The sequence below is a fragment of the Chiloscyllium plagiosum genome, unplaced genomic scaffold (genome assembly GCF_037043375.1).
Source record: "Chiloscyllium plagiosum isolate Xiang-an unplaced genomic scaffold, Cpla_swu_hap1 HiC_scaffold_13, whole genome shotgun sequence".
NCBI classification, from domain to species: domain Eukaryota; kingdom Metazoa; phylum Chordata; class Chondrichthyes; order Orectolobiformes; family Hemiscylliidae; genus Chiloscyllium; species Chiloscyllium plagiosum.
In genome coordinates this window covers 15,778,417-15,802,663 of record NW_028270151.1, presented here as the reverse complement: position 1 = coordinate 15,802,663, position 24,247 = coordinate 15,778,417, and the positions used below count along the sequence as shown (strand labels likewise).

General features: G+C 43.6%; 1 protein-coding gene across 1 annotated transcript in view; it reads left to right on the top strand.

Annotated features, from left to right (window-relative positions):
- igsf10 (immunoglobulin superfamily, member 10) overlaps nt 1–23,293 on the top strand; it is a 51,048-nt gene extending 27,755 nt beyond the window's left edge. The window contains exons 6-7 of the mRNA XM_043702723.2: nt 2,368–3,271; nt 21,211–23,293. Of these exons, the coding sequence (XP_043558658.2) occupies nt 2,368–3,271; nt 21,211–23,119 (2,813 nt within the window). The 3' untranslated portion in view covers nt 23,120–23,293. The remainder of the gene's footprint in view (nt 1–2,367; nt 3,272–21,210) is intronic.
- Nucleotides 23,294–24,247: the final 954 nt, after the last annotated feature.

Sequence of the window (24,247 nt, the reverse complement as noted above, 5' to 3'; positions counted from 1 at the left end):
GGTGAGGTGTGTGTTAAGGCATAGGCCCACTAGCTTGACAATAATGTCCTTGCTGATGATGTTGGTGATGTTTGGTGTATGTGCCTTCGGTTCTTCTAATAGCGTAGTCAGTGTTTCCTTGTCCAGGTTAATGTTGATGGATGTGAATAGGGCTGTTGCATCAAAGGAGACCATTATTTCATCTTCTTCTATCCTGGTGTATTTGATGGTCTTCAGGAATTCTTGGGTGGAGTGGATGGAGTGGCGTGAGTCTTCTACTCAGTGTTTTAGTCTTTGGTGTAGCTCCTTGGTCAATCTGTAAGTTGGTGTTCCAGGTAGTGAGACTATGGGTCAGGGGGGTCTCCTGGTTTGTGAATTTTGGGTAATCCAAAGAAGTACGGTGTCTTGGATCCATCTGGTTTCATTTTTTGGAAGTTAGTTTTATTTATTTCTCCAGATTCCTGAAGTTTGTTTTGAGTAGGGCTGTGATTCGGTTCTGTAGTTGGGGTCGAGTCTTATCGCCACTCGTTAGTAATTGTTGGTATCTGCAAGCAGTGCGTTCGCTTTCCCAACATAATCTCTTTGATTTAAAATGACTGTCAAGAGTCCTTTGTCTGCAGGTAGGATAACAATATTTTTATCTTTTATACCCGTGCAAGGAAACCTAAACACATAAATAAAAAGCAGGCCATACCAGCAGTACTTCACCAGAGGCTCATTGATGATGTTACTTAGTATGGTGATGAAACGAATGAAAATGAACCTTCCAGCTCAGTGAGCAAATATATATCCAGAACCTCGTCCTGAGCACAAATCTTCTCCAAACTCGTAAAAAGATGCGTCTTTGAATAACGCAACTGACCCACTGTTCATCACTCCTTTGTTCAATCACCCAGTCACCCGTTTGTTCTCTTATTAAGCCATTCGTTCACTCTCATCCATTGTTTAAAACATTCATTGGTTCACCATTCACTCATTAATCCATTCACAGAATAATCTATTACATTTCTCACCCATTTACTCATTCATAAACATGCTCACTCATTAATTCACTCACTTAATTATTCATGTTTTGCATCAGACATGTCTAAAGACAGTTAGCAATTAATAGTGCCATGCTTGGAAAGTATTTAAATGAAGCAGACACTAAAATGTCAGTGTAACTCCAGCCAGGAGTCATTCATAATCCATTGACTTGAGGACCCTTCATGAAAGATCCTACGACATTCCTTAGGCCTTTGCTACATAATGTGTTGCTTTAATGATCCTCTAAACTGGGCTAAAAAGTACACAGTGGCTCTTTTGATTCCTATTGGTCCTGTACTGCTGAAACTTCACTTCCTTTAGCCTTTTAGGAAATTACACTTCTGATAATTCTCTTCAAACACTTGTAATGCTAGGATCAGGTACAGACCTTGTAAAACTTATCAAAGCTTCTTTACGGTCATGAGATTAGCAAACTCCACAGGTGGGCACTGCCAGCTGTGAGACATTCTCCCCAGCTGTCAGTTTCATACCTGCGATATGATGTAAAACAGCTTCAGCAAGCTGACAAGGGATATATTTGAATATGTGGCCATCTATCCACAATTCAGTGTGATAGGATATTTGTTATTGTTAAACCATAGTTGTACACAATTGGAAACAGAGGAAGCTTTCCTCCTGTCAGCCATAGATTGTTTTAGTCTCCAGGAAGCCCAAGAAGGAAATGTTTCCTGCCCATCCTTGGTTGTTCTGAGGACTTTAACCATCAGTCCTCTAGTGTGGTATTGGAGTCACTTGTAGGGCTGATTGGGTAATGGAAAAGATCACTGAAGGGCAATCCTGAACTAATTGAAGCTTTAAGACAATGCTTTCTTGGTATTTGTCCACAGATTACCAACTCATTTGCCCTAATTTGCTTGGGTGAGGTTGTGAACTCACAACATTTCAGATGTTTGTATGCTAACATAACCATAATTACATTGGTTGGACTTCTTTATCAAATAAATATTAAGTACTTACATAAGTACTTATATAAGCTGCTGCTGACTGTGAAATAAACTTTCTGACATGATTCTATGAATTCCATGATATCCTTTGACATTATGGTTTTTACATCACATAACTTTACATTTAAAATTATAAGTTTTAAGTTTTTAAAATATTCACTCATCTAACTTGCTTCTTGCTTACCACATATTTGGAGGAACCTAAAATAATTTCCAAAAAACCTGAAAGTTTTTAAAGTCAATGTATAATCTGCCACAAAGTTGGACTGTTTTATATATCTTATATATTTTAATAGTGAAGTGTAGGTTATAGATTTTATGTAATGCAGCATTTAATTACTTTGACACTTCATTTAATGCTGATTTGTTTGATATAATTCTGTGGTTCTTTTTGTAGGTGCAACAGTCACAGCTAAAGCTAAGCGTGGCAATAAATTTGAGGTCTTTCCAAATGGCACACTGACCATTCAGAAAATCACAGTTCAGGACCGCGGACAGTACCTCTGCATAGCAGAAAACCAGTATGGTTCAGAACGACTTGTAGTCACTCTATCTGTCATAGCCTACCCTTCAAAGATATTAGAACCACGAATGAAAGACATCACAGTCCATGCTGGGTACCCAGTGGAGATGAAGTGCCGATCTCATGGAAGACCAGCTCCAACAATTTCATGGATCCTTTCCAACAGGACCCTGGTGAGAAACAGCAGCCCATTCAATGGGAGAGTTTCAGTGTTGGCTGATGGCACCCTCAAGATTAAAGCAGTAACCGTGTATGATCAAGGGAGTTACAGGTGTGTGGCTAGTAATCCAGCTGGGATTGATACAGTCACAGTTAGGATGCAAGTGGTCGCTCAGCCCCCAGCTATCCTAGAAGCAAGGCAAGAGAATGTCAAAGGTCAAGAAGGACAGAACATCAGACTGCCCTGCACTGCTGTGGGGACACCTGCACCTTCTGTCCATTGGCAGCTCTTTGATGGCACAGAAATCAAACCTTTGCAGTTTATCAACACAAAATTATTTGTCTTTACCAATGGGACACTTTACGTCAAATCCTTAACTCCGTCAGACAGTGGGAATTACGAATGTATAGCTACAAGTTCAACAGGATTGGAAAGGAGAATTATAAGTTTAATGGTGGAACGCAAACAGGAGATCCCTAAAATTGTTTCTGCTTCTTCAAGTAAGAAGAAAGTGAACCATGGAGATAAATTACAACTCCACTGCTCAGCCACAGGTGATCCAAAGCCCAAGATCATTTGGAGATTGCCATCCAAGTTAGTTGTGGATCAGTGGCACCGGTAAGATTCCACATTTACTTCCATCTCTTGGCTGACTTCTAGTTAGCAATAGTTTTACTAGACTCCTTGCAACAGTTTTAAACTCGCCCACGTGGCAGTGAACAAAAAGGATTGATGAAATGTTATACCTCTGGCAAGATTACCCTCCAGTGACTTTGAAGGATACCTTTACCAAATGTTGTCAGTTTCCTAATGATGAGCGAGGTTAAACACGTTTATTCAGTCAGGTGTACATGAATACAATGGAAACTATTTTGAAAATTCTTCATAGTTACTCCATCTGTCTTAAGGATTTGAATACGCTTTTGCTAAGAAACACTTACAGAGTCAATGACACACTTTAGGGACAGTACAACAGATAGCTGGTTGCTTAGGTATAACAGAGTCTAAGGTAATAAAACAATTAATCCAATTAGGAATACTGCCCATTTTTTTTAAAAAACTAACCCTATCCATTGCTTTCAACATTTTGTTCAAACTGCCTTCTCTGAAATTTATTTCCTGTGCCCTGAATCTCAGGGTTTCTTTAAATTCTACTCTTTTGATTAAGCTCATGGTCAAGCCACTGCAGATACTTCCTTTGTTTAAATGTCCATTTTTTTTTTCCGGTAGGGTTTCTGTGAAGCACCTTGGGAGATTTGTCAAAAGGAAAAGCATCATATTGATGTACATTGTTGTGGCTTTGTTGCTGCCTGATATAAAAAATGCTTTATGTTTCTAGGAATGTAGGAAAATAGGAATGGGAGTAGGCCATTCAGCCCCTTGAGCCTGCTCTACCATTCTAGCCCATGGTTGATCACCCACCTCAGCATCGTTTCCAGCGCTGTTAGCAGCTTTCAGTGAGTTATGTACAGAGACACTCGGGTCCTTTTGTAAATCAACATTTCCCAATCTTGACACTGAAGAAACATTCTGTATTTGAGTTCCTCTCACCAAAGTATACAGCTTCACGCTTATTCATATTGTGTTCCATCTGCCACGATTGTCTCAACTTGATCCTCCAGATCCCCTTGAAACCTCTTTGCAGCATCACACAACACACATTTTTATCTCATTTCATAGCATCTGCAAGCTTGAAAATGTTACATTTGGTCCTCATGTCCAAAACATTGATGTAGATTGTGAACAATTTGGTTCCAAGCACTGATCCTTGTGGTACCCCACTCGTCACAGACTGTCAATCTAAAAATGGCCCATTTTTTCCAATGCTCTGATTTCTTTCCATTAACTAATTCTCAATCCATGCTAATATATTACCCTGTATCATATGTCCTTTATGTTTGCTTATTATATTCCTGTGGGACTTTGTCTTCTATAAATCCAAAGTCTTCTATAAGTCTTCTATAAATCCAAATACATTACATCTATTGGTTCTCTCCCCACCCCCTTCTTAATAATGTTCTCACTATATGAACAGGAATACCCCAGCTCCTCCTCCTGTTCACCTGTGAAATATTCTTCAATATTCAGTTTGCAGCCTTGGCCCTATTTAGCCATAATTTCAGCTAGATCATAACCATTTATAAAGTAAACAACTCCCTTGTTAGAAATATTTTGAGTATTGAGAGAGAGTGCCTTCATTTCATTCTTTGGAATTGTAACTTTATTTTATGTTAGTATTTATTTCTTGTACTTTCCATTTCCATTTTCGGGGAGGCAATCGCCTAGTGGTATTCTCACCCTGACTGTCAATCCAGAGACCCAGCTAATATTCTGGGGACCTGGGTTCAAGTCTCACAAAGGCAGATGTTGGAATTTGAATTTAATTTTAAACAATCTGGAATTAAGAGTCTAACAATGACCATGAATCGATTGTCGGTTCCGTTGGTTCACAAATATCCTTTAGGAATGGAAACTATCATCCTTACCTGGTCTGGCCTGCACATGACTCCATACCCACAGCAATGTGGTTGACTCTTAACTACCCTCTGGGCAATTAGGGATGGCCTAGCCAGCGATGCTTTCATTCCATGAATGAATAAAAAATGCGTTCTGTTTGCAATATTCCTATATCCCATTAGAACATAAGAACTAGGAGCAGGAGTAGGCTATTCAGCCCTTCAAGCCTGCTCCGCCATTGAAGAAGATCATGGCCAATCTTTGTGTGGACTCAGCTCCACTTACCCACGTTTTCACCATTTCACTTAATTCCTTGGTTTTTCAAAAATGTATCCACCCTAGCTTTAAAAGTGATTACTGAAATAGCGTCAACTATTTCCCTGAGCAAGGAATTCCATAGATTAACAACCCTCTGGGTGAAGAAGTTCTTGCTCAGTTCAGATCTAAACCTGCTTCCTCTAATCTTGAGGCCATACCCTCTTGTCCTAGTCTCACCCAGCCAGTGGAAACATCCTATCTATTTCTATTTTATCGATTCCCTTCATAATTTTGTGTATTTCTATAAGATCCCCCTCATTCTTCTAAATTCCAGCGAATATAATCTCAGTCTATTCAGCCTCTCGTCATAGGCCAACCCCCTCAATTCCAGAATCAACCTAGTGAACCTCCTCTGCACCCCCTCCAGTGCCAGTACATCCTTTCTCAAGTAAAGAGACCAAATCTGCACACAGTACTCCAGGTGTGGCCTCACCAGCACCTTGTACAGCTGTAACAGCACCTTGTCTCGGTCTCTGCTTTTAAATTCAACCTCTTTAGTAATGAAGGACAAAATTCCATTTGCCTTCCTCATTACTTGTTAAACTGGCAAACCAACCTTCTGCGATTCATGGACAAGGACACCCAGGTCCCTCTGCAAATCAGAATGCTGCAACTTTTTATCATTCAAGTAATAATCAATTTTGCTGTTACTCCTACCAAAATGTGTGACTTCACATTTACTAACATTGTATTCCATCTGCCAGACCTTTGCCTACTCACTCAATGTATCTGTGTTCCTCTGCAAAGTTTCACAGTCCTCTGCACACTTTGCTCTGCCACTCATCTTAGTGTCATCAGCAAATTTTGACACCCTACACCCGTGGTCCCAACTCCAAATCATCTATATAAATTGTAAATAATTGTGGTCCCAACACTGATTCCTGAGGCACACCACTAGTCACTGATTGCCAGGCGGAAGAGCACTCATTTATCCCAACTCTTTGTTTCCTGTCAGTTAACCAATCCTCTATCCATGCTAATACTCTACCCCAACGCCAGACATCCTTATCTTATGCAGCAGCCTCATGTGCGGCACCTTGCCAAAGGCCTTTTAAAGATCTAGGTACACCACATCCACTGGGTCCCCATTGTCCACTTTGCTTGAAATGTCTTCATAGAATTCCAAAAGATTTGTTAAGCATGACCTGCCCTTCATGAACCCATGGTGCGTCTGCCCAATGGGACAATTTCTATTGAGTTGCCTGGCTATTTCTTCCTAGATAATAGACTCAAGCATCTTTCCCACTACAGCGGTTAAGCTCACTGGTATACTTCCCTTTTGAAACAGTGGTGTCACGTTTGCTATTTTCCAATCTGCTGGGACTGCCCCAGACTTCAGCAAATTTCAGAAAATTACCACCAGTCCACCTGCAATTTCTCCTACCACCTCTTTTAGTACCCTGGGATGTTTTCCATCAGGCCCGGGAGACTTATCTATCCTTTGCTCCATTAGCTTGCCCAATACTAACTCGTCCATAATAATAATTGTTTCCAGGTCCTCACCTACCAGGCTTGTTTGTTTCCTTTGCTCTAATTCATTCATGGGATGTGGGTGTCACTAACAATCCCTAATTATCTAGTGACAGTTCAGAGTCCACAACACTGCTATAGATTCAGACCCACAGGTAAGGATGGTAGATTCCCTTCACTATATGACTTTAGTGAACCAGATGGTTTTTTTTCCCAACAATGGATTCACGGTCATCTGCAGATTCTTAATTCCAAATTTTTATTTTATTTAAATTCCACCATTTGCTGTGAGGGGATTCAACCCAGGTCCCCAGAACATTACCTGGGTCCCTGGATTAATAACCCAGCAATAATATTGCTGGGCTATCACCCCCCTGCCTTCCCTAATTCCATCTCAAGTTCCCATCCCCCAAGAAGCTAATTTAAACAAAAACTGAAAGAACTGTGGATTCTGGAGATCGAAAACAAAAGCAGCAATTGCTGGAAAAGCTCAGCTGGTCTGGCAGCAGCTGTGGAGAGAAATCAGAGTTAATATTTCAGTACTAGTTCTGGACCTGAAACATTAACTGCGCTTTCTCTCTACAGCCGCTTCCCAACCTGCAAAGCTTTTCAAGTTAATTTAAACCTTCCCTAGGAGCACTATCCAATGTCCCTGTGAGGCCATCAGTCACAGTCCTGCTAAGGTTTAACCTGTCTTCCTTGTATAGATCTCATCTGTCCCAGAAATCTGAAGCGCTCTCTCTTACATCTGTTGAATTACTCAACCTTATTATTCTATACATTGATTTTACACTCTTCCTTCCTTACAATTATTAATAAATTAGATTAGATTAGATTACATTACAGTGTGGAAACAGGCCCTTCGGCCCAACAAGTCCACACCGACCCGCCGAAGCGCAACCCACCCATACCCCTACATTTACCCCTTACCTAACACTACGGGCAATTTAGCATGGCCAATTCACCTGACCCTGCACATCTTTGGACTTTGGGAGGAAACCGGAGCACCCGGAGGAAACCCACGCAGACACGGGGAGAACGTGCAAACTCCACACAGTCAGTCGCCTGAGGCGGGAATTGAACCCGGGTCTCCGGCGCTGTGAGGCAGCAGTGCTAAACACTGTGCCACCGTGCCGCCCACAAATTGAAGGAGTTTTGGGAGAAAAAAAGCAAGCAAAACATTCCCTAATCAATCACAATCTTTGGAAAGATGTAAATGCAGCTGGGTTGTTGTGGTGGGTGATTTTAACTTCCCCTGTATTGACTGCACCTCACTTCATGCTCAGGGCTTGGATGGAACAGAATTTGTAAAGACAATTCCGGGGGGGGTTTTCTTGACACAGTATGTAAACTGTGTCATTCCTGATGAAGGGTCTTTGCCCAAAACGTCGACTCTCCTCCTTGGATGCTGCCTGACCTGCTGTGTTTTTCCAGAACCACACTCTCAACAAAATGTAAACAGTCCAACCAGGGAAGGGTTTATGCTGGACCTGGTTTTAGGAAATGAGCCCTGCCAGGTGAGTGACGTTTCCATGGGGGAGCATTTCGGGAGCAGTCACATAATACCATGAATTTTTAAGCTAATCATTGAAAGGGATAACAACAGTCCTCGGGCGAAGGTGTTAAACTGGGGGAAGGCGAACAACTACAATATTAGGCAGGAACTGGACAATGTTACTTGGATGCAACTGTTTGAAGGTAAATCCACATTGGACATGTGGGAGTATTTCAAACGGCAGTTGATAAAGAGTTCAGGTGCGGCACGTTCCTGCATTAATGAAGGATAGATATGGCAATTTTACATAAACCTTGGATGGCCAGGGATGATATGATCTTGGTCAAAAAGAAAAACGAAGCATACATGAGACTTTGGAGGATGGGAACTGATGAAGTCCTTGACATATATAAGGAAAGTAGGAAAGAACATAAACAAGGAATTAAAAGGGCTATTCATATATAAAAAGCAAATGGGTAGCCAGGGAAAGGGTTGGCCCACTCAAGGACAAAGGAGGGAATGTATGTGTGCAGCCATAAGAGGTGGCTGAGGTCCTAAACAAATAATTTGTGTCAGTCTTCACCAAAGAGAAGGAATTGCTAGAGGATGATGTCAGGGAAGGGAGTATTGAATTTCTAAACCAAGTTGCAATTAAAAAGAAAGTAGTATTGTGCATCTTAATAAGTATTAGGGTAGATACGTCCCCAGATCCTGATGGGATCTATCCCAGAATATTTAAGGTGTCAAGAGAACAAATTGCTATAGCATTGACAGACATCTTTGTATCCACTTTGCCAGTGGACTGGAGAATAGCCAGTGTTGTTCCATTGTTTAAGAAGGATAACAGGGATAATCTAGAAAACCTGTGAGCCTCAGGTTGGTGTTGGGAAGTTATTTTCAACGATTCTCAGGGACAAGATCTATACACAGTTAGAAGCAAATGGGCGTATTAGTGATAGATAGCATGGTTTTGTGTGGGGGAGATCATGCCTCACTAACTTGATTGAGCTTTTTTAAGGAGGTGATGAAGATGATTGATGAGGGAAAAATGGTTGATGTTGGCTACATGGACTTCAGTAAAGCCTTTGACAAGGCCCCTCATGGCAGACTGGTACAAAGGGTGAAGTCATATGGTATCACAAGTGAACCAGCAAAATAGGTACAGAACTGATTTAGAGTGTGGTGCTAGTTGGAAAAGCACATGAGGTCAGGCAGCATCCAAGGAGCAGGAGAATCAATGTTTTGGGCATAAGCCCTTCATTAGGAATGAGGCTTATGGGCCAAGGGGTTGAGAGATAAAAGAGAGGGGGTGGGTTGGGGGAGGGAGGATAGCTGAGAAAGAGATAGGCATCTGGGGCATGCAGAGTTGACTCACTAAGATCCTTGTAGAGAGAGGAGGAGAACTTCTGCAAGGAGGAGAACTTCTTCAATGTAGGCACCTTGTAGAGAGAAGAGACAGAGGGAAGCAGTGGAAGGATGCTTTTCGGAATGGAGGGTTCGTGGTCTACAAAAAAGATTTGGAGGAAAATGTAATTTGTTTAATTAAGTTTGCAGATGATCTAAAGATTGGTGGTGTTCCAGATAATGAGGAGGATTGTACGAGGATGCAGAGGGATACAGATCAGTTGGAGGCATGGGCAGAAAAATAGCAGATGGAATTTAACCTGGACAAATGTGAGGTGATGCATTTTGGAAGGTCAGGTACAGGTGGAAATTATACAGTGAATGGCAGAACCCCTAGGAGTACTGATATGCAGACGGATCTGGGTGTGCAGGTCCACAGATCACTGAAGGTAGCAGTGCATGTTGGTAAGGTAGTAAAAAAGGCCAATGGCATGCTTGCCTTCATTGGAAGGGGCATTGAGTATAAGAATGGACAAGTTGTGGTGCAGCTTTATAGAACATTAGTTAGGCCACACTTGGAATATTGTGTACAGTTCTGGTCACCACACTGCCAGAAGGATATAGATGCTTTGGACAGCGTGCAGAAAAAGTTTACCAGGATGTTGCCTGGTCTCGGAGATTTTAGCTATGAAGGAAGGTTGGATACATCGGGTTTGTTTTCATTGCAATGCAGGAGGTTGAGGGGCAACTTGAAAGAAGTTTATAAGATTTTGAATGGCATGGATAGATTGGAAAGCTTTTTCCCAGGGTGCAGGGGTCAATTACTAGGGGACACAGGTTCAAGGTGCAGGAGGTGGGAAGTTTAAAAGAGATTTGTGAGGCAAGTTTTTCACACAAAGGGTGCTGCCAGAGGAGGTGGTGGAAGCAGACACAATAGCAGCATTCAAGAAGCACCTGGATGAATATGTGAATAGGAAGGGAAATACGGAACCTGTAAGTGAAGACAGTTTTAGTATGGAAGGACAGAATATGTTGGCATCGGTGCAGACTTGGTGTGCCATAGGGCCTATTCCAGTGCTGTAATGTCTTTGTTCTTTCTTCTTTGTATATACTTGTGGTGCCAAATAGCAGTCGAGATTGAATAATGGATATTTCTCTCTACTTCTCGTCCTTTTTGAAGCCGCTGAGGTTTTGATGCTCTCACCAGCTACTCAGTTGTGCTTCTTATTACGAATTAATCGTTGTGGTTTTTAATCTGCCAGTGACACAGGCTGCACCTCCTCCCTCATTCCCCTGCTCATCCAAATTCACACTCAGTACCTCAGTGACATGCTTCTGTCTTTGGTATTACCTTAATCTGTGTGGTCAATTGTGCAGTCAATCTAAATCTTGAGGCAAAACTTGCATTTGGAATATTATGAGCAGTTCTAGGCTCTGTATCTGTGGAAGGACGTGCTGGCGTTGGATGGCTCCAAGAGCAATTCTGGAGATGACGGGAGTGGTTGAGGACTCTGGGTCTGTTCTCAGTGAGGTTTAGAAGCATGAGGGAGGATCTGATTGAAACCTACAGAACACAAAGACGTCAGGATAGAGTGGATTGAGAGAAAACATCTCCACTAGTAGGGGAGTCTAGGACCCAAAGGGATAGCCTCAGAGCGAAGGGATGACCCTTTAGTCTGAGATGAGGAGGAACTTCTTCAACCAGAAATGGTGAATCTGTGGAACCCATTGACGCAGAGGACTGTGGAGGCTAAGTCATTGAATGTATTTCAGACAGAGATGTTCTTGATTAGTAAGGGGATCAAGCGTTACGGGGAGAAGGCAGCAGAATGGGGTTAATAAGCACATCAGCTGTGATTGAATAGTGGTAGACAAGCAGGCGTTTGGAAGAGCACAGCAAGCCAAGGAGCATCAGGAGGTGGAGAAGTCAATGTTTTGGATATAATCCTTTTGCAGCACAGGGGGTGAGGGTGAGGGGAGCTGCAGATAAAGGGGATGGTGGGGGAGGGTTGTGGGTGGGGACGGGGCAGAGTGGTGAGGTAGAGATAGGTGAGCACAGATAGAGAGGACAACCTGATTGGTCGATGGGAGGAATGAATCTGGTTGGTAGCTGGAAGGAAGGGTCGCTCCGAGGAATGGAAGGGAGGAGGAGAGGCTTGCAAGGGAGTTGGGGGATGGGAAAGGAGATTATTTGAAATTGGAGAACTCAATGTTGAGTCCTCCATGCTGTAGGCTGCCCAAGGGGTAAGATGAGGTGTTGTCCAATTTGCGGTCTGATTCACTGTGGCGATAGAGGAGGCTGAGGATGGGCATGTTGGAGAGGGAGTGGGAAGAGGAATTAAAATGGGTAGTAACTGGTAGATCAGGCTGGCACTTGCGGGCCCAGCAGGGATGCTCGACGAAAAATGACCTTTGGTTATGTTTGGTCTCCCCGATGTAGAGAAGACCACATAGGGAGCACCAGATACAGTAAACCAGGTTGGTGGAGAGACAAGTGAACTTCTGTCTGATGTGAAAGGACTCTTTGGGGCCTTGGATGGAGGTGAGGGGGTGGGGTGGTTCTTCCAGCCTCCTGCTTGTCTACTTTGGATTCCAGCATCTGCAGTTTTTTGCCTCGAGTGATAAAACAGTGGAGCAGACTCGATGGGCCGATTGGTTTAATTCGGCTCCGATATCACATGGCCATTCTTGGCACTGCTCTACTTGGTATTCAGAAAGACTGAATAAAAAACACACTCTGGCAAAGAATGACTTGCATTTATATAACATCACTAAAATGCTCAGGATTTGCCAAAGCGTTTAGAATGAACTATATGTGAACTGTAGTCATTGCTGTAGTGGAGTGAATCGTGGAACCAGTTTGTGAACAGCAAGTTCCCACACACAGCAATGTGACTAGTCAATCTGTGTTAATGATATTGGTTGAGGGATAAATATTGACCAGGATACCAGGGAGAAATCTGCACCCATTTTTCAAATCATCCCATGAGGCATTTTTTACATCCACCTGAGAAAGCAAATAAGATCACAGTTTAATATCTCTCTTGAAAGATGACACCTCCAATAGTGCAGCAGTGCCTGGAGATCAGACTGAATGTTGTGATCAAGTCCCTGGAGTGGGAATTTGACATTCAATTTCTGCTCCTGAGTGCCACATCTGGGCTACAGTTAAATAGCACCCATCACATTGCACCTGAAAGAGAAATAAACGTCAATATGCAACCTGTCCATCGTATGTCTAAGTGCCATCGGGTAAACAAAACCGAGTTTGTTTCTTTTATAACAAACATTGTTACTAAAAACTTTGAAAAACAACACACTACCATTGTGGTGATATCACCAGGATGTGAAATGATCATTTAGTAAACCTTCACGCCATGAGTATTTGTCTGTCACATATGTTTAAACGCTTATAAATAAATACCATCAGTGTTCTCTCTCAAGCTGTAGTCTGACCTAACAATGTCAAGGGTCTTGGCCTGTCACTGTCTATGTTTAGCAAAGGATGGAGGGGAGAATTCTTATTCATAGAAGCCCTACAGTTTGGAAGCAGGCCATTCAGCCCATCGAGACCATACCGAACTTTTAAAGAGCATCCCATCCAGACTCCCCCGCCCCTCCATAACCCTGCATTTTCCATGCACATTCCTGGATACTATGAGTAATTTAGATAGCCACTCCACCTAACCTACACATCTTTGGACTGTGGAAGGAAAACACATCACCCAGAGGAAACCCACACAGGGAGAACGTGCAAACTCCACAAAGACAGATGCCTGGAGGTGGAATCAAACCCGGGTCCCTGGTACTGTGAGGCAGCAGTGCTAACCACTGAGCAACTATACTGCCCCATGTTATTATGGGGAATTTCAGAAAATGGCTTGTGAACCTGCAGGCAAGCACATGAAAAATGCTGGATATTAAATTTGACTTGAGTAATCATTTGCAACTAGAGGGATGTTATAGCCTTATGTGAACAGGTGATAGTTTTCAAGCAGCAGGGTCTGGCTTGTAATTCAGAAAATTATCATTAGCAGCTGAGTAGGTGAATACTTAGCATGCACATATATCAACCCTTGTCTGCCAGCTGAATATTATCTTTTTTGTACAGGCTAAAGTCACCAGTAAAATAACAGACAGAGCAGAGCCCCATGCAAACATGTTGAGTGTCTGCCTGTTAACAAAGTTCAGAGGCATTTCAAGCTTCTGATGTAAATACGTTGTCCACTTGGCAACAGTTGCAGCAATAGCTAGCAACTCAATCGCGATCCTTTCAAAGGTACTGCTTCGGAGTTCTAAACTTGGATTGCTAGATGGAAACACCTACATACGAATGGTTCCATTAGACAGAGCAGCGCATTGGTTCACCCAGATCTTGGCTCAAGGAGTGGGACAAGTCTTCAGGTTGATTGTTGTGGCTTCATTTGAAGTAGATTCTTGATCAGCTGAATTTTTCCCAGAATGGGAAGAAAAAAACGAGAGAGAGCAGAAAACACAAAATCAAATGGTAAGATGGCTGGAACGACTTTGCACATCTAAAGCTGATTCATGTATGACTGCCCACTGAAAGCTCTGAATAACTTGCCATCACTGTCTTCCACCTTCGTGCTTTCAGTGTATGTGGCTGAGAATCAGAGGGGGAGTAGCATTATCTCTTAAGGTGGAAGAAAACCTCTCCTGTTTAATAACTTTGTGGGTATAATGTGATGAAGGAAACCTCCCCTGTTTAATAACTTTGTGGGTATAATGGAGTTTGCTTTTGCTGACATCTTGCGCACTTCCAAGTTGATAACATGTTACTGTTGGGAGCTGACATCAAAATCTGCTCATACCTCCTTTGTGCAGCTTCAAGATTCATGCAACTCCTTATACCCTCGTTACCCATGATGCCAGCAGCAAGCAGCAAAATGATTTATACTGATGAATTCATAAAATGCTGGCGACAGTGTAGACTTTGAGACAATTAATCAGCAACAACAGTCAAGGTAGCTTTCTTGTTGTGAGGATCTGTTAGGGTCTTGGCATAATATATGCAGAGGTATAAAGTCGTCTGTGTTGGCTATGGGCCAGAGGAAAATTATAATGGTGACTCATTTCCAGCATTAGAATTGCCGGGGTTTACAAGAAGGAGTGCATTCAATAAGACATATTTGCCTTAGTCGGACTCTCGATCCCCAGAGGACAATATTCACCTTGGGAAAGCTCTGAAAGACATTTTGAAACACAACTTAAGGATATCCCGAGTAGTCGTAAAATTCAACAGTGCCCCAAGGATTTGGAGCAGAGGGATAATGAGACTTTGTTTGGTCTCTTGCATTTTGGACAGACTAGGATGGCTGACCCAATTTTTTATATATGTGAAAGTATCAGATAGTCCAACTCTTCATTTCAATATGTCTTGAGATCCACCGCATATGTAAGCATTGCAAATGATATTTAATCCCAGTAATGGCAGTAGAAAATATTTTGGACGAACGAATGTGGAGAGGTGATAGAATTTCAGTGGTAGAGCAGTGAGAACTGACTGTGTGTGTGCCGATCTTTGAAGTTGCCAGGGCAAGTTTAAAGACATTTAAAATGTATGAGATACCTGGCTTTGTAAATTGGGGGCATTAGATATCAAAATCACTTTCTAAACCTCTGTTTAAGCCTCAACTTGAGCATTAGATACAATTTCACATGCACATTCAAGAAGAAAGCATCACCTTAAGGTGGTCGAATCCGATTTTACGGGAACTTTCCAAAAGATATTTGGATATATACTTGAGGGCTTTGAGGTATGGAATTCAATTGGATAGCTCTTCAAAGAGTTGCCACATGCTGGATGGGCTGAATGGCTTCCTTGCTGGGATGGGGGATTGCCCTATGGAGAAGAATGAGGTAGATGAGACTTATGTTCCCTCGAGTTCAGAAGCATGAGAGATAATGGGTGGCATGGTGGCTCAGTGGTTAGCACTGCTGTCTCACAGCGCCAGGGACTTGGGTTCAATCCCAGCTTGCATCACTGTCTGCATGGAGTTTGCACATTCTTCCTGTGTCTGCATGGGTTTCCGACGGGTTCTCCGGTTTCCTCCCACAGTCCAAAGTTGTGCAGGTTAGGTGAATTGGCCATGCTAAATTGCCCGTAGTGTTAGGTGCATTAGTCAGATGGAAATGGGTCTGGATGGGATACTCTTCGGAGGGTCGATGTGGACTTGTTGGGCAGACTGTAATCTAATCTAATAATCACTTTGAAAGAAATGCCATTCTTAAGGGGCTTGTCAAATTAAATCTGGAATATGGAGTCAAGTGTTGCAGTAAGAGATTGGCTCTGACAGAGATAAGCAAAGTTCAGCCAAAGGGTTGCGAATCTTTGGGACAAAGTTAAATAGTTTGGGATGTTTGGAATTTTCTGCTCCACATGACTCTCAATGTTCTGCCATTGACTCAAAACATAGTTTTACAGATTTTTGGATTCTAAGGGAATCAAGGGATTCTGTAGGAAGAGCCATTTGATGTAGAAGATGTGCCATGATCTTATTGAAGGACGAACTCGACTGGAAGGGTCTAGTGGCCCACTATTTGCCAGTGTCTAGATAGAGATAGAGAGAGGAGAGAAGGAGGCATGTGCAGAGAAACAAGTGGAGTAGATTGTTCAGTCTGAGGTGGTAGAATGTATGGAGCAGTCTTTCAGTAAGATAACAGTCAGATTAAAGCCTGGTATTTCTGGGAGTATCATTGTATTGCCCAGTCCAATCTTCAGAAATGATAAATAGTATTATAATCTCAAGCCAGAAGACAGTTGCTTTCTCCTCAAACAGTCTGTCTTAAACCCAAACTCATGATTATAGGCGTAAAACTTCATGACAAAGGATACACTTTGTATGTACCTATATTCTTACAATTACCACACTAAAAATAAGTAACTATGGTGAATCGATGCTAAGGAAACAAATTAGTATGATGACACTTTTAATGTTGGCAGTGAGATATCAGTTCATTCTTATGAGTCAGAAAAAATATCCTTCCCTATCCACATAGACATACATCCATTTTGCAAAGAATGTTTTTAGTGCGAGTATGTAACTGACATGCCTCAACTGAGCACTTTCAGGCCAGAGTTTGAATTGTCCAGGTACAACATAAAAGATCTCTCTCACTTTCCACCATGCATCAATTTTTGACATCGATTTTGGAAGATTGGTTATTAGTCTATAGTTTTCTCATGCACTTCAATGCAACTTTTTCACACTAAACTACTCAAAATTGAGTGCAAATTGCTTCTTGGGCTTGCTGTGGAAATTTATTAAGGCCAGATTGTTGAGGGTGGTGAAATAACTAGACAGAGGCCGGTATCCTGTCATCAAATCACATCTTATTTACATGTGCATGGTGCTTCACACTGACCCAGCTCCCTCAATGCCAGCTCTCAGAGTAGGCAGAACCTCTGACACTCCTGTTCTAATCAGGGAACCCATATTCTATGAGTTCGGCCAGGCTGGCCTCATTCCAATCACTACAGGTAGGTGCTGGGGCAAGCCAACACTCAAGTGCTCTGCCGAGTGTGGGGTGGGTGTGGAGGAGTCGGTGGGGAGTACTTGCTGAAACAGACAAGGGCATTCCATCCAATTTTCTTACCAGCTTCACAGCCACCAAGGCCCGTTTGCAACAGTGACTTCTGGAAATTGAAGTCAATACCGCGATTGGTGTGCTGACACCTATCACCATGCATGAGATATTGAAGCAACTGCAAGCAAACACACGCACAGACACACACACACAAACACACACGCACAGACACACACACATACAAACACGCACGCACAGACACATGCGCAAACACACACGCACAGACACACATACAAACACACACGCACAGACACACATACAAACACACATGCACAGACACACACAAACATACATGCACAGAAACAAACACACATACAAACACATGCACAGACACACACAAACAAACACACGCACAGACACACACATACAAACACGCGCACAGACACGCACAGACACACACAAACACATAAACATACATGCACAACACACACACAAACATAAACATACACACACAGACACGCGAACACACACACAAACATGCACACACACACACGCACCAACACACAAACACACACACACATACACGCACAGACACACACATGTACATACAAACACGGGAGAAGATTTGTAGCTCGGGTGCTCGTTGTTGTGGTTCTGTTCGCCGAGCTGGGAATTGACCTGGACCCAATATACCGGCCACTGCAGCGGACAGCTGGAACTGACAACCGGAAGTGGCAGATACAAATCACTATAAATGCTGGAGGAAACATCACAGAAGCGCTTCACAGGAGGCTCCCAAGCACTGAGGATGTCACCTAGACAGGGACGAAACGTCTGCAACACAAATTCCCAGCTCAGCGAACAGAACCACAACATACAACACGCACGCACAGACACACACAAACAAACACGCACGCACAGACACACACAAACAAACACGCACACACAGACACACACAAACACACGCACAGACACACACAAACACACGCACAGACACACACAAACACATAAACATACACGCACAGCACACACAAACATATAAACATACATGCACAACACACATCCAAACATAAACATACACGCACACACACATGCACACACACATGCACACATACACAGACACACACCCACATGCACAGAAATACACGCAAACACACACATGTACAGACACAAACGCATCTGCACACACACATACACACACCCTTTTTGGATGAAACATTGATTCTCATTCACGCATGCCCTACATTAACTGTACTGGGCTGGATTTAACACATTCTTTATATGTTAAAGTTAAAATACAGCAGACACTGGAAATCTGAAATATGTACAGATGTGTACAGGTCATGTTGAGGATTTCTTGTTTAGAATCACATCCTGTTCCTTTGGTCTGACCTTTATTTATCATTCACAGGATATTGGCTTTGATGGCAGTATTTGTTGCCTGTCCTTAATTGCCCTCAAGAAAGGCAATTAATTGCCTTCTTGAACCATTACAGTCCTTGGGAATGTAGAGACATCTACAGTGCTGTTAGGGTGAGTGTTCCACAACAGTGAAGGAACAACAAAGTAGGTTCAAATCAGGTTGATGTGTGACTTGCAAGTGGTGGTACAAAGCCATGAGAAGAGCCATAAAGGTAGCTCAGTGGTTGGCACTGCTGCCTCACAGCATGAGGGTCCCAGGTTCGATTCCAGCCTCAGGCGACTGTCTGTGTGGAGTTTGCACATTCTCCTTGTGTCTGTGTGGGTTTGCTCCGGTTTCCTCCCACAGTCCAAAGATGTGCAGATCAGGAGAATTGGCCATGCGAAATTGCCCATAGTGTTAGGTGCATTAGTCAGAGGGAAATGGGTCTGGGTGGACTGGTTGGGCTGAAGAGCCTGTTTCCACACTGTAGGGAATCTAATCTTATCTAAACTCCACCAAAAACTTAGAATCGGTGTTTGGATAGGAAGCAAGCATTTTCTTCTCTGAGGAATATAATTCTACAACTTTTGTAATCCACAGTTAGTCGAATGGTTTTATCATTTAGAACTGCAAGCTCTCTTAAGAAATTGAAACCATTTTAAAAAAAATATATACTTAATACGCTGGAATTTTAATCTATTCAATGAGAAAAACATGAAGTACGTGGGTATCTTCAAAGTCCAATTTTTTTTATTCTTTCCATCCTGCCCCTGTAATGTTCTCTATTTTACATCCACCCAAAATTTCCAATTTTGGCCTCACATGTCCCTTACCCTAAAATTACACCCAAAACTTTTCCTCTTCCCTCCTTTTGGATAGTCCCTACGACTGAATTACTTCTGAAGACATCCATCCAAACTATTCTAAGCACCTTCGCATTAAATGCTACCTGGTAGTACGCCTCTATACGTGCCTTGAGATGGTTTACTGCTTGCATTTTCATAGAAGGAGATCATTGAATCTGTGCAGTGTGAAAACAGGCCATTTTGCCCATTGAGTTCACATCAATCCTTCAAAGAACATTCCACCCAGACCGATTCCCCTATTCCTGCAACCCTACATTTCCCATGGCTAATCTACCTAGCCTGCACCTCCCTGGACACTGTGGGCAATTTAGCATGGCCAGTTCACCTAACCTGCACATCTCTGGACTGATGGAGGAAACTGGAGCACCTGGAGAAAACCCATGCAGACATGGGGAGAATGTGCAAACTCCACACGACAGTCAGCCAAGACTGGAATCGAACCCGAATCCCTGGCGCTGTGAGGCAGCAGTGCTAACCACTGTGCCACCCCCATGATGTTAGTGGTACCGAATCTTTGCAAGTTTCCGTTAGTGTCCAGGCCTTTTATTTAGCATTTATTTACGCATTCTCCTTTTGAAATTTGATCCCTCCCCTGGGCAGAATGTTTCATGTCCCCACTGCCAGGTTTGCAAATGGGAGAGTAGTTTTTTATTAATTCCAACCATCATGATGGGAACTTGCAGTTTCCCAACAAAATCAAACAATTTTTCATTCATAACCATGATCACTTCGAAGCTTTTGTTAGATGTAACTGAATACACCAGGATTTATCCATTAATGTCTATGGAGTACGTCTGAGGGAAAATACTCATCCTGTCTACCTGTATCCAGAAGCTGCAGGGGCTAATCTTATCCATTCAGTGTGATTAGTTTAGTAAACGTGTTTTCTAACATGGGGCTGCATGAGTCCACAAACTGCTCTTCAGCAAAGTGAATGTTCAATAAGGATGTCCGCACTGATCTGGGGGAAATGGGTAAAACTCCCACCCTGGCTTTCCCATAGCTCTTCCAAACTCTCCACAATTTTCAAGTAGGATCGGCACAGTTTGGATTTCCCACCTTTTCCCAAATTGAAGCCCTTCACTGGGCAGTCAACGCTCACTTCAGGGTCATGTACTTCCCAGCCTCGATTAAATACAGGCGGGGAAGGTTCCAGGGGGGTACGTTGGATGTAGTTATCCTTTGAACAGCCTCCTTTCCACATGGATACCTTCTCCCTCCCTTTCATCCTCCTTTCACCCCCTCTCCAAAATCTCCCACAAGCTCTGCACCCCAATCATGCACTATCTCCTTCCCAGTCCTAGCATCTCCAGCAAGGCTGCGTACCTCACTGCCCTTTTCCATGCTATGGCACTATCAACACCTTCCAGGTCATGGGAATCCCCGCCAAATGAGAGAGGAATTCCTTTCTCCAGCCGTTTGGCCCAATTTGAAGATTTAGCTGAATGTGAAGCAGCAAGTGATGGGAGGTGGGGGGGTGGGGGGAAGCAGATGGTAGCACTGGGTCAGGTGGTAGGGTAGAGAAGGCCCTCCATCAGAAATATCCTGTTCCTTGTTCCATTCCCCTCTGTCCTCTCACATCCTCTCATTGGATGATCTTCCTTGCCCTTGTTGCCATCTCTGTGAGTAACAAGATGATTATCTGTCTCCCTTTCAGATCGGCGAGCCGTGTCCTGGTGTGGCCCAATGGGACCCTGTCAATTGAATCAATCACAGAGCGAGATGCCGGGATGTACCTTTGCATCGCCCGAAACAGGGTGGGCGATGACATGGTGTCGCTGAAAATCGACGTGTCCATGAGGCCGGCGCTGATCGAGCACAAACAGTCCGTTCACAAGCACGTCTCGTACGGGGCCGACCTGCAAGTAGACTGCAAGGCCTCTGGCTCCCCCAAGCCCGAGATCTCCTGGAGCTTGCCCGATGGGACAATGGTCAACAACGTGTTGCAGGCAGATGACAGTGGCAGTAGGACGCGCAGGTACATAGTCTTCGGCAACGGGACGCTCTACTACAATAAGGTGGGGATGGCTGAAGAAGGCGATTACACATGCTATGCGCAAAACACTCTGGGCAAGGACGAGATGAAAGTCCATGTGACCGTGGTGACAATGGCACCGCATATAAAGAAACCACACAAGGGATCCCTGAAGGTAACAAGTGGAGGCATTGCAATGTTTGATTGCCAGGCTGCGGGAAAGCCACTGCCAAGGATTCTATGGATGCTCCCCACAAATGAGATCATATCATTTTCCAAGAATCGGTATCACTTGCATTCCAATGGTTCACTGCTAATCAGGAATACCCGACTCTCTGATGCTGGGAAGTACATGTGCATTGCTCGCAACCCTGGAGGTGATGATACGTACCTTTTCCATTTGGATGTGGCCTCAAAGCCACCGCTAATAAACGGTTTGGCCGGGAATAAGACGGTTATCAAGGACTACGCGGTAAGGCACAGCAGGAAACAGATCGACTGCAAGGTGGAGGGAGTTCCCAAGCCCTACATCACCTGGATTATGCCGGATAATATCATGTTAAATGCTCCGTACTACGGGAGCAGGATCGTGGTCCATCTGAACGGCACCTTGGAAATCCGCAATGTTAGGGCTACGGACAACGCCGAGTTTGTCTGCGTGGCCCGGAACGACGCGGGGGAAGCCACGCTGGTAGTCAACCTGGAGGTGACCCGGAGGTTACGGAGGCCCGTCTTCAAGAACCCATTCAACAAGAAGGTCGTGGCGAGCGGCGAGGGTCCCACCATCCTGAACTGCTCGGCGGATGGCTATCCGCCTCCAGAGATCATCTGGATCCTTCCCAATGGAACACGGTTCACGGGCGCACACAAGACAGCCCGCTACCAAATAAACAGTAACGGCACCTTTCTGATTCACAGCCCCACTGTCGAGGATACTGGCAAGTACCGGTGTGCAGCCAAAAATACAATTGGATATATCGAGAAACTGATTATCTTGGAGGTCGGTCAGAAACCCGTGATCCGCACCCGGCCTCTGGGATTAATACGCAGCATGAGTGGGGATGCTTTATACCTTCACTGTTCTGCCAATGGTAGGCCAACGCCAAACATTGTGTGGACCGTGCCCAGTGGGTACATCCTCAACAGACCACAGATAAATCCTAGGTATATCCTGTTTGAAAACGGGACTTTGGTCGTCAGGGAAGTGAGTGTACGCGACAGGGGCAACTACATTTGCAAAGCGTACAACAACGCAGGTGACGACTCCACCATAACGTCGGTGATTGTCATCGCCTACCCACCTCGCATCACCAACGGACCACCCAAGTCGCTTCAGGTTTTGGCCGGCTCAGCTGTCCAACTTAACTGCATGGCGATTGGCATCCCCAGGCCAGAGATCGTGTGGGAGCTGCCGAACCACACAGTTCTTTCCACATTCAGCAAGGGCCAGATGACTGACAGTGGGCTCCTGCACCCACAGGGAACACTGGCGATCCAAAAGCTAACAGCAAAGAATTCTGGGACATACAAGTGCACAGCCAAGAGCCAACTAGGCAGTGACTCACGAGTGACATATATTCAGGTCATATGAAGTGACTGCTCTTCATAAATACATCTCTATATTCTTATATTCATTTTTGAATATATATATATCTATATATTTTTTACAGAGATTAATATTATACTTTGATGTTGACAATTAAGTCTATGGACTGATTCAGTTGAGAAGGAAATATTTTATTTCCCTGATTAAAGAGATCGGGTTGGGGGGAATGAAAATTTAAAATAATGTGTTTCACAGGAAACTGCTGAGATTGAAAGACACTCTGCTTTTATAGCTGCCCAACCTTACTGTCCACTCAGATCAGCTGAGAGCAATATTGGTGTAAAGTCAATGATCCAGCCAATCTAATTGGATTGCCACCAGGATGTTGGCAAAACATTGGCCCTTATTTCAAGGGGGTTGGAGTATAAGAGTAGGGAAGTTTTACTACAACTGTACAAGGTGCTGGTGAGACCACAACTGGAGCACTGAGAGCAGTTTTGATCCCCTTATTTCAGGAAAGTTGTCATTGTTTTTGGAGGCAGTTCAGAGAAGGTTCATTAGGATAATCCCTGGTATGGAAGGATTGTCTTATGAACAAAGGCACAACAGGTTAGGACCCTACTGATTGGAATTTAGAAGAATGAGAGGTGCTCTAATTGAAACTACAGGATTCCTAAGGAGCTTGACAGGGTAAATTCTGAGAGGATGTTTCCCCTCATAGGAGACCTGAGGACCAGAGGGTACAGTCTCAGAATAAAGGTGAACCAGTTTAAGACTTAGATGAGGAGGAATCTCTTCTTTCAGACAGTTCTAAGTCTTTGGAACTTCTTGCCGCAGTGAGCTATGGGGGCAGAGTCCTTGTGTATATTTAAGGCTGAGATAGGTTCTTTATCAGGAGCGGAATCAAGGGTTATGCAGAGAAGGTAGCAAAGAGAATGTGAGGAATAGCCATGATCCTATTGAATCACAGAGCAGGCACAAGAGCCAAATGGCCTACTCCTGTTCCTATCTCTTATGGTCTTTGTTGAGTTATATTAAAATTTCCCTCTCCCTCTAAAATTGAATAAGGAAAACCCTCCTCAGATCGTTCAATGTAACAACATCTGTTCAAAGTTAACCCAAGTTGGTGTCAGTGAGTGCATTAATTTCTCAACACGTTTATTACTCTATCTG